The following is an 11,611-nucleotide window of genomic DNA, read 5'->3' as shown; positions in this document are numbered from 1 at the left end:
ATCTCTCCTTGTGATACTTGTCATACTATGAATGTCTTCATTAGTCACATAAAATGCACTGTAGCCAGCCAGTCACTGGAAAAAATGAACGCTTCCCTGCCAATTTGTCTCATGTGGCATTCAGAGTGGACATTCAGCTCTTCTAGGAAATGACAGACATACACACATTCATTAAAATATGTTGTGCCAGGCCCCAATGCAGTTATTTTTAGATGAGCAGCGTCTTCATTCGAAGGGGACACTAACTATGATGATCTCATATAATATTGTTTTCACGTATTAATAAACAGCCACTTCCCTAATATTGAAATCTCCTGATTTGTTAGTGATTTCATTGTGCCTCTGTGTGTGTGTGCGTGTGTGTGTGTGTGTGTGTCTTTACCTGTCACTTCACATCAAGGGCCATCTCTCTTCAAATGCAGGAGAGCATGTTTAAGAGCCTGGGCTCTTGATTCATGTTAACTGATTGGAATCACGACTCCCCTAGGTATTTGTTGTGTGGTATGGGGCAAGTTGTTTAACCTCCTCAGGCCTCAGTTTTTTTCTCTGAGAATAGAGATAATGCATTATGTTCTATAAATGTTCAGAGACATAACCCATGTAATATACTCACCACAGGGCCTGGTACATAATGCAGTATAGGCTCTTAATGTATTCAGCTTCTGGCCGAGTGTGGTGGCTCACATCTGTAATCCCAGCACTTTGGGAGGTTCAGTGGGTGGATCACTTGAGGCCAGGAGTTCAAGACCAGTGTGGACAACACGGTGAAGTCCCTTCTTTACTGAAAGCACAAAAATTAGTTGGGTGTGGTGGTGCACACCTGTAGCCCCAGCTACTTGGGAGGCTGAAGCAGATGAATCACTTGAAGCCAGGAGGAGGAGGTTGCAGTGAGCTGAGATCATGTCATTGCACTCCAGCCTGGGTGACAGAGCAACTATGGCTCAATAAATAAAGAAACAAATACAAGTTCTGCTGTTATTATTACTGAAACACTACCCTGGGCTAGAATAATATCTTAGCATAATGTTCTTTTTGACAGAACAGCAAGAAAATTTGTATCATTGTTGGACTGTCTTCTATAACTCAAAATTAAGTTTTGGTATATGCCTCAAATGTCCCTTAAAAACTCCAGCAAGTTGAACATCATGAAGTCATCTACATTTTGTCTGACTGTATTTCTACTTCCAGTATGTTCCATTATTGGTTGTGGAAATTTTAAGTGTTCTCCCTAGCTCAAGTACTTTTTCCTTATTTCCTTCCTTCCCCCTCCCTCCCCTTCTAATCCCTTTACCTTCCCTCCACCTGCCCTCCCCTCTGCCTGCCTGCCTTCCTTCCTTCCTTCCTTCCTTCCTTCCTTCCTTCCTTCCTTCCTTCCTTCCTTCCTTTTTTCCTCTCTTAACATAAAATGATCTTTCAGAATACAAAGCGTACCTTCTAAGTCAAGATTTCTGGAAATTTATGACATTCATGGCAGATTTCTCATAAATGTTTTATACCTTGTAATTAATAGATGCTCAAAGTCTTAGTATTTCCAGACTGAAACTCCTTTATAATTTTAGCCTCTAATGTTACTGAGGTTTCTTCATTTTCTTGATGGTTTTACTCCTTCGTTTCAGGCTTTAATCACCTTGCATTGTCTTAAGAGAACATGGGTGGGACTTCTTCTTAAGACTCAGTTTTCTCATCACCAAAACTCAAATAAGTGTTATTCTATGTAGATGAAAAAATGTGTCATGATATGTGCAATATATCTTATTTATATAAATATAAGCGTTTATACATTTCAGCTAATAATCTGAAGTATATTAAAACTGCTTTAAATCCAAAATTTCTACAAATCAGAATTTTATTTATTAGCTGTGTTACATTTCCAAAGAAACGTAACTAAGAGCTAGTTAGTATTTCTGAAATGTAAAAATAAAGAAGTTTTAAGTTGTCAAGAGACTACATGAATAGAAATTAACATTACGTGGGTTTCACTCCAGCCTAAGTTAGGCATTATAGTCTTAGCATATCATAAAAATGCCTTGCAGACACTTTGAGCTTCAGCCTTTTCCATTCACTCTAAATTATTCTAAAGAGTACAGACTTGTCATTTCATACATCAGAATTAACAAACCTTTTATCCTCCCGTATGTTCTTCTTTGACAACTACTCATTACAGGATGCAGGTTTTAACATTATGCTTTATTAGCTAGAGTGAAATCAAAGACTATAGGTTTTATATGGTCTTTTCAGTATTAAAGTATATGAAGCTTGTAATTTCCTGTGTCCACAAGAACTGGGCTACAGCAGGAATGAGATGACACAGTGTATCTGTGTAATAAAGAGACTATTTGCAAAGGGGTAGCTAGAGTTCAGGGAAAGCAATAAGGGAAACCTCAGTACCCAGGGCTCACAGTAACAAGGAGCAGGTACTCCAGGCCTATGCAATAATTTGGGTGAAATGTCCCAAGGGTGGCATGTGAAACTTCTTAGGATGAGTATGCACAGACACTCCAGTATAGTCATTGCCTTTGGAGAGAGTTATGGTGCTCTAAAGGGTCCAAAGATGATATGGAAGACACTGTGGTGGTGAAACCCAAGGTAGATATAAATTTATGAATGGGAAAGTGTGACTGTGGTGATTATTCTGTGGTCACATCAGCTTTACCTAAATGCATAGTAGAGATGGATTTTAAGTGAATGAAACATTGATTTAGTTGATGTTTCATTCACTTCAAAGTCACTCAGTATTATTTACTCATGCTAAATATATACCTTCGGAATTGCTCAAGCTTTCTAGCTAGTGAAACTAAGCAAGATAGAACTCCAGAGGGGCAGCAAGAGATGCCTGTTTTGATTAAGAAAGTAGCTGAAACAAGAGTTTTAATTCCCATGAACTCCCTCATAATAGTCCCATCTGGCCAGTAAGTAAGGAAGAGGTTAACAACAGGCTTGGTGATTAAACAAGTTGGTTCCACCAATTGTTTCAGCTACACCACCTAAGTCAGAACATTACAGGAAACTCAACAAACCTAGTAAGACTCATACGCTGCTGCAGACTTAGCTAGTGCATTCTTTTCAACGCCAGTTTCAGAAGCCAGACAGGTGCAATTTACATTTTCATGTCAAGGAACCCAGTATACATATAACATTTTGCCACGCAGATATGAGTTCACTAGCATATTGCCATAACCTATTAAGGCAGACTTGAGCTTGATAACCATTAAAAGCAAGTTAATACCATATATTGATGACTGTGACACTAGCGCATGAAAAATCATTAGCAAATTGAAAATCAAGTCCAGACATAGACTAAAGTACATAAAACAATTTATTATATGAAAAGGTGGCACTTTAACTCAGTAATGGAAAGATGTATTCTTTAATCAATGATGTTGAGCCATGGTCATATCTGATTATAAAACAGTAAACCTCATATTTTGTATCTGTATACATTCCTAGTAGGTAAAATGTTTTAAAATATAAAACATGAAACCTCGAAGTTAACAGAAATTATACGATAATGTTTATGTAAATTTATAACTGGAAAGGCCTTTCAAAATATGACACATACCCAGGAGCTATCAAAGAAAAAAATTCATAGATTTGACTGCACCAAAAACAATATGAAGGTAAAGAAAATTCCTTTCATATCTGATTTTGCAGAGAGGTAGTATGTATAGTGATTAAAAACATGGACCCAGTGCTGGGCTGGCTGAAATAAAATTACAGCTCCCCTGCTTACTGGCTTGAATCCCACCTGTGCCTTAAGTTTCTCATCTGTAAAGGGAGGATTACAATAGAATTTTCCATACTGGATTGTTGGGACTAGTAATTGAGCTAATATATGTAAAACATTAGAACAATTGCAAAACATGTCATTTGTTATTTTGTTATTCCAGCATCCAGCAAAACTTTCAGCATACAATATTTAGAGCTGAAAGAGAGAGAGAGAGAGAGAGAGAGAGAGAGAGAGAGAGAGAGAAGGGAAAGAAAGAAGAAAGAAGGAAGGAAGGAAAGAAAGAAAGAAAGAAAGAAAGAAAGAAAGAAAGAAAGAAAGAAAGAAAGAAAGAAAGAAAAAAAAACAGAAAGAAAAGGAAAAGAAAAAAGAAAGAAAGAAAAAGAAAGAAAGAAAGAAAGAAGGAAAGAAAGAAAGAGAAAGAAAGAAAGAAAGAAAGAAAGAAAGAAAGAAAGAAAGAAAGAAAGAAAGAAAGAAAGAAAGAAAGAAGAAAAAGCAGGAATTCCAGAACATGTTGGGTTTTTATTTTGTTTAAGTTTCTGGAAAAGAACAAGTATAGTTAGTGCATAATTGTGCCAATGATTCCATTCTAGTCTTTTAATGTTAATATTTCTTCCTTATCTCTAAATGGCTTATTCTTTTTAAGTTCTTCTTTCTTAGGCACATCTTATCCTTTCTGATTTATTTATCCTTTAAAAATGTTAATTGTTGGCTTTAAGTAGGTAGGGGGTATAAATTATATATATAGAAAGTTATAGAATATGTAAACAATTAGTTCAACTGAAATATCTTTTATAACTTTTAGGAAGAACCCTTCTTATACCTCTATTTTCAATTTGTTCCAAGTCTCTACCAATTCTTTCAAAGAAATAATTAAGTTATTTCATAAATAAATTTATTATTTCATAATGAAGAGAATAATTTATCCATATTATGCTCAAGGCCATCACCTGATGCTGAGAGTTCAACTTTTACTCTGTCTCACTTCAACTTTTTTCTTTTCTTTCTTTTTTTTTTTTTTTTGAGATGGAGTCTCGCTCTGTCCCCACCAGCTGGAGTGCAGTGGCATGATCTCTGCTCACCGCAAGCTCTGCCTCCTGGGTTCATGCCATTTTCCTGCTTCAACCTCTTGAGTAGCTGGGACTGCAGGTGTCTGCCATCATGCCCAGCTAATTGTTTTGTATTTTTAGTAGAGACGGGGTTTCACTGTGTTACACAGGATGGTCTCAATCTCCTGACCTCATGATCCGCCTGCCTCGGCCTCCCAAAGTGCTGGGATTACAGGCGTGAGCCACTGCATCTAGCCTCACTTCAATTTTTTAAAGCATCTCTTCCCAGCAATCCAGGAGCATTTTGTCATTTCTAAAGGCAGATCAAAAATTAAAATAAATTGTACATAGCATATATATTGAAAGCACTTTTGCCAAAATTATAACAGTAAGAAAATTATCACAGTGGAAGAGATCTGATTGAACCAACCCCTATCTTGCCTTTAACTGCCAAATTGCCCTGGGCTTGGGCCAAGCTAACTTGAGGAGATATTTAGTTTATATTTAAATGATAATATCCATTCCACAAAACTAAAACACCTTTGTAAAACTAATGAAAGTTCACCAGGTTAGGAGGATGAGAGGAGCCTGAATTCTCCTTAGCAGACTAAGGTGTAGACATAAACAATTACCAGCCACTATAACAGAGGTCGCAAGATTTGCAACTTCCCCAATTACTCCTGCAGATAACATCACTACTGTTGAGCCTAAAATTAGACTTTTGAGACATGTTTTCATGCTTTTGCATTTCTGACAATCAGTATCCCCACCTGGAACTATGACTCTTGACTCAACTGGTCCTGCCCCTACCGACCCCTGCCACCTGAAGCAAACTCAGCTCACCAGGACCATGGTCCACAGCCCTGTGATTGCTTCCACAATCAATCAGCAGCACCCATTCCTTTGCCCACTAAACTATTCTTGAAAAACCCTAGCCTCCTAATTTTCAAGGAGGCAGATGCGAATAATAACAAAGCTCTGGTCTCCTTTTTAGCTGGCTCTATGCACATTAAACCCTTTCTCTATTGCAATTCCCCTGTCTTGATAAATTGGCTCTATCTGGGCAGCAAGCAAAATGAACCCATTGGGTGGTTACAATATCACCTAACATTCCTTCCTGAAGGCTTTTCATAGCTCCCCACCATTTCTTCCAGGATTTGAGGGTACCCACAATTTCTCCCACATGCTGTCAATCCCAACTTCTCTCATTACTTCTCAAAACAGACTTTTCAGCGTATCACTTTCACCATCATAAGATAGGGTCATGCCCAATCTTAATTATGTGCTCCTTTTATATCCTCTTTCTCTTCACCTATGTGAATGGTTTGTATTCTCAAAGGTCAGTGTGACCCTTGAAAGCCTTAACAAAATCTTCATCCATTAAACATACATTTCCTCATTCTATTTCAGGTTCTGTTATATAAAGATGAATAGATCATAGTCTATGCCCTAATGGAGTTTGTATTTTAGAAGGAGCCAATAAACAAACGAATTTCTGATAGAGAATCAGATGATAGAGGCTGTGCATATATAAGGCACAACAGATGTGCAATGGAGGAAGGACCTTGCTTTGTGTGAGACCAAGAAAGATATTAGAGAAAAATGGCATTTGGACTAACCAGTAAAAAACAACTAGAAGAATGCTAAATTAAGAAAATAAAAACTATTTTACCCCAAAATATATTTTTGGACATATTTTAAGATGGCTGCCACATGGTCAGCAGACTAAAGTGGCCCTGCAAAGCTGTCTTTTGTGAAGGAAATTTGCATCTGTAGAGAATCTCCATTAATGCAGCCAGGCCTTCTCATTATAGGCATTTCCTGGATCTAGAAGAGAATAACTGACTCTCTGATACCCTTAAAGTTCTGAAAAAAATCATTTACCATCTCTTTTCTCTGAGGGCTGCTACCTGTGAGATTTCATCCACATAACAAGACCCCCTTTGCTAACCAAGCCTCTTTCTTTCTCCTTCCCATAACCTGTTGATATGGTTAGGCTTTGTGTCCCGACCCAAATCTCATCTTGAATTGTAGTTCATAATCCCCACATGTCATGGGAAGGACACAGGGGGAAACAATTTAGTCATGGGATCGGTTACCTTCATGTGATAGTGAGTTCTCATGAGATCTGATTGTCTTATAAGGGGCTTATCTTCCTTCTCCTCTGCACTTCTCCTTGCTGCCACGATGTGAAGAAGGACATGTTTGCCTCCCCTTCTGCCATGATTGTAAGTTTCCTGAGGCTTCCCCAGTCATGGTGAACTGTGAGTCAATTAAACCTCTTTCCTTTGTAAGTTACCCAGTCTCGGGTATTTCTTCATAGTAGCACATGAGAATGGACCAATACACCTGTCTTGCCACTAAAACCTGTTTCCTGTTTTTGGCCATGCTCTGAGCCCTCATTCTTTCTGTGACCTTAAGAGGATGTATAAGCTGCTGTACCTCATTGAGGGGTTGAGTTTTCATTCTGAAGGCTCTTGGGTATACTCGTTAGATAAATGTGTATGCCTTTTCTCCTGCTAATCAATCTGCCTCAAGTCAGCAATTTTTCAGTGAGGAAAATTCTTCCTCCATTGCACTTCTGTTGTGCCTTATTTATGTATGGACTCTATCATCTCATTCTCTATCAGAAACTCATGTGTCTATTGATTCCTTCTAGAATACAAACTCCACTAGGGCAGAGATCTCCAGGTTCCTCAGGCCCCACATAAGCTCACAATAGACATCCCTTCATTCCCAGGAAGAGAAAATATCATGAAGGTAATTTGTTCTTTTCTTGAATAATTGCTTTTCCCTGAATGTCCATGGCTCTAAAGAAGACCCTTTATTTAGGACCATAATCATGTGAGGCTTTTATTTAAAAACTCTTTATGGGCCGGGCATGGTGACTCTCTTCTGTAATCCCAGCACTTTGGGAGGCTGAGGTAGGTGGATCACCTGAGGTCAGGAGTTTGAAATCAGCCTGGCCAACATGGTGAAACCTCATCTCTACTAAAAATACAAAATTACCTGGGAGTGGTGGCACATGCCTGTAATCCCAGCTACTTGGGAGGCTGAGGCAGGAGAATTACTTGAACCTGGGAAGCGGAAGTTGCAGTGAGCTGAGATCGTGCCATTGCACTCCAGCCTGGGCAAGGAGAGTGAAACTCCATGTCAAAAAATAAGTTAATTAATTAATTAATTAAAACTCATTATGAATGCAATTTCTGTGTAAATGTAACTGGACCCAGGTTCAGCTGCTTGCTGCTGGATAGCTAATGCATAAGAGGTAAGGGCTAGTGAAAGGAAAGGTAGTTCTAGTTGGAGAGCCAGTAAACCAAGAAGATAACCTTGCTTTGTGTGAGGCCGAGAAAGATATTGGAGAAAAACGGCATTTGAACTAACCAGTAAAGAATAACTAGAAGAATGCTAAGTGAAGGAAATAAAAACATTTCACCCCAAGGTATATCTCATTGACATACTTTAACTAGTGAACTAGCATTCTAAAGTGCCATCTTAAATTTTTAAATTTGCCATAGGATTTTGAAAGGGAAACTTGGCATGGGAGACATGCAGGGATGGTGCAGGGTGCTGAGTCTGTGTGTCTTGTTCCAATGGCTATCTTGGGTGTCCAGAGGTTTGGTGGCATTATTTTGACTTCAGCCCAATGATAGTGGACTAAATTGTTCAAGATTCCCCCTAAGCGAGAGGATTCCTCAGGGCTCTGTGCCTGGTTTGTTTCAAGATTAGCCTCTGGAATTTCTTAAGCAAGATTATAATTAGATAAAATATTAGATAGTATTATCAGAGTGGAGTGTGCAGAGAGGGTAGGAATGAAGAGGTGAGAGTGGAGGAAAGGAAGAGAAAGTGGGTGATTTCTAAAATTGAGGTCCACAGTTACATAAGTATCTATAAGTTAAAGAATATGTCTTTTATATTCTTCTCGATGCTTCTAAAAAATCTTAGAAATAAGTGATACTAAAAAAAACCCTGCTAGATGTTTTAGCTCAGAATGTATGAAAAAGATTTTAACAAAATGTCAATAAGGCATAACAATTACACATTTTGATATTTAAAAAGGCAGATCAAAAACTATGATCCACTTTACTCTACCTCAGCCTGCAGGACACTTTTGAAGACAGACACAACTCAAGCCCAGATGACGCCTTGTTCCTTAGAAACAGTGAGTCACTACTAACTGTTTCAAGGTGTACCCAAGTGATGAGAATTAACACAGCTCGCAATGACCTAGGCATTTGGTTAGCTCAATGACCACCCAGGATACATACAATGAATCATAAGCTTCCTCATTTCTCACACTTAAAAACAGGAGCATACTTTCTTTTTTCCTGTCAGCATTCCAGATGATTGACACATGCATTTCTCCACGAGGCCTTAGCCCAATCAGAAGCTCTCCCAAAATGATATCAAGATGAGAAACAGACAAGCGACAGTGGCCCTCCCATGTCACATGATACCCAGAGACTGAAGTCATGTGACACTGAAACCAAGAAAAGGAAAACAAGAGTTGACTCATGTGGGAACACCAGGGTGAGAAAAGGGAAATAATCATTTTCTATATAACAGGATTTTTTACTAGAAAAACACAATAATATGGTTTAGTAATTGCATTTGTGTCATATAAACAAAAACAAGGAAATAATCTTCTCATAATCACAAAGGCTCCTCAGCTGGGTATAAAAGGGGCCATGTAGCAAGGAAGACTCTCAAACTCACGAAACTCACTCTCCTGGAAACCCACCCAGAACCTGCACCCTCTGACACCATGGTCAGCTCCTGTTGTGGCTCTGTCTGCTCTGACCAGGGCTGTGGCCTGGAGACCTGCTGCCGCCCCAGCTGCTGCCAGACCACCTGCTGCAGGACCACCTGCTGCCGCCCCAGCTGCTGTGTGTCCAGCTGCTGCAGACCCCAGTGCTGCCAGTCTGTGTGCTGCCAGCCCACCTGCTGCCGCCCCAGCTGCTGTCAGACCACCTGCTACAGGACCACCTGCTGCCGCCCCAGCTGCTGTGTGTCCAGCTGCTGCAGACCCCAGTGCTGCCAGACCACCTGCTGCAGGACCACCTGCTGCCGCCCCAGCTGCTGCATCTCCAGCTGCTGCCGTCCCAGCTGCTGTGTGTCCAGCTGCTGCAGACCCCAGTGCTGCCAGTCTGTGTGCTGCCAGCCCACCTGCTGCCGCCCCAGCTGCTGCATCTCCAGCTGCTGCCGCCCCAGCTGCTGTGTGTCCAGCTGCTGCAGGCCCCAGTGCTGCCAGTCTGTGTGCTGCCAGCCCACCTGCTGCCGCCCCAGCTGCTGCATCTCCAGCTGCTGCCGTCCCTCTTGCTGTGAATCCAGCTGCTGCCGCCCCTGCTGCTGCCTGCGTCCAGTCTGTGGCCGAGTCTCCTGCCACACCACTTGCTATCGCCCAACCTGTGTCATCTCCACCTGCCCCCGCCCTTTGTGCTGTGCCTCCTCTTGCTGCTGAGCTCCTTTCCTGAACCTGTCTTCTCCCCTTCAGCTCACTTATCACAGAAGCAGACCTTGTGCATCTCATAGACAACTCAGGAGAGGCCATTCCCACCAACTGTGGGTCCATATACTGGACATATATCTAGGATATATGTCCTGGATATACATCTAGAATATATGTTCCCCACGTTAACCCAAGTGTGAAATTAGATGTTATTTACTGCAAGAAATTAATAGAATTTATCAAGTTTTATACCCTATATTTGTATTTATGGATACCAAGTTCTTCTGTCCCAAACGTGGAAATTCTTGCAGGGTTACTCAGGGCAAGGATGTCTCACTCTCAGATTTGAAAGTCTGATTTTTTCACCCTGTATTTCCTTTTACAGCAATGTTTCTGTATCTTTTTTTTTCTGCTTCTGAATAAAACTCCACCTTTGTCGCATAGAAATACAATGTTCTTTTTGTGTTGCTTTGTAATGATTGTCCTTAGTTCCTGAGAAATTACACCCAAAACACAACTGAATGAATCCTATTCTTGCTCTCACCTTCAAGAAAATCCCAACATGTAATGAGTTTAAAAAATAAATAAACAACGGCAATACATGGATGCTTCCAAAAGTATTGAAGAAAAATAAAGATTTTTAGTTAAGTTTTTTTATGAATATAGAGAAGGGTTCTATCCCACAGCTAAATTTTCTTAAATATTTTTGAAAGTGTATCTTTCCCTACAACCCCACTCCTCTCTTATTTGCTTTATTCTTCCATTTTCCTCCTCCACCCATGCCCGCTGATCCTGTCATCTTGTTCTGCCCTCATCTCTTTTATCCCACTCTTGTAAAACCAGAGGCTACTCTTTAGGGTTTATCCATCTCTCATGTAATTCAATTTATTACACTCTCAGTTGCTTTAATTTCATCTCCATCCACTAACAACAAAGTAATTACCTTTAGGGAAAATTAATCTTCTGAGAAGTTGGGGAATTGCAGAAAATGTAAAATATTCAAATTTTAATATTTTTCCTACCTTAATGACTTTTCTGTGATGTGTATTTAACAGCATGGTCTTAGGGCACATGGTCTTGTTCAATAAATTCCACAAAAATGAATTTTCATAGAGAAATATGGGGACTTAGAAGAAACGAACTAACAGACTAGTTTGGTTCTTAGGTAAACACAGAATATGGCCTATAAACTCCATCCTAGGGGAAAATGGTGAAAATAAATTTTACATCAATTGAAGCTAGTAAAAGCAGGAGAAACAGTTAGAAAGTTCTGTACTAAATACATATTCTAGGAGTTAAAGGTCCAATGAATAATGCAGTGGTATTGAATCATGAATCTTTAACTTCAATAGGTTCTACTACATGAACAAACAATAATTTAAACTATGT

At 39.7% G+C, this 11,611-nt stretch overlaps 1 protein-coding gene across 10 annotated transcripts; it reads left to right on the top strand.

Moving 5' to 3' along the window:
* Nucleotides 1-9,538: 9,538 nt before the first annotated feature.
* On the top strand, nucleotides 9,539-10,234 carry LOC106992352 (uncharacterized). Of its 10 annotated transcripts, none has more exons than XM_015119621.3 (2): nucleotides 9,539-9,663; nucleotides 9,799-10,234. In XM_015119621.3, the coding sequence occupies exons 1-2, from the start codon at nucleotides 9,539-9,541 to the stop codon at nucleotides 10,232-10,234; spliced, it is 561 nt and encodes a 186-aa protein (XP_014975107.1). The 10 variants fall into 10 exon arrangements, with proteins under 10 accessions (XP_014975107.1, XP_014975101.1, XP_014975106.1 ...); XM_015119615.3 differs by having other exon boundaries at nucleotides 9,539-9,684; nucleotides 9,730-10,234; XM_015119620.3 differs by having other exon boundaries at nucleotides 9,539-9,708; nucleotides 9,829-10,234.
* Nucleotides 10,235-11,611: the final 1,377 nt, after the last annotated feature.

This window comes from Macaca mulatta, chromosome 16 (assembly GCF_049350105.2).
Source record: "Macaca mulatta isolate MMU2019108-1 chromosome 16, T2T-MMU8v2.0, whole genome shotgun sequence".
NCBI lineage: Eukaryota > Metazoa > Chordata > Mammalia > Primates > Cercopithecidae > Macaca > Macaca mulatta.
This window is presented reverse-complemented; position numbering and strand designations above follow the sequence as displayed.

Bases quoted from the DNA above. Each gene is read 5' to 3' on its own strand.
- LOC106992352 (XM_015119614.3), top strand. From the start codon at position 9,539: ATGGTCAGCTCCTGTTGTGGCTCTGTCTGCTCTGACCAGGGCTGTGGC.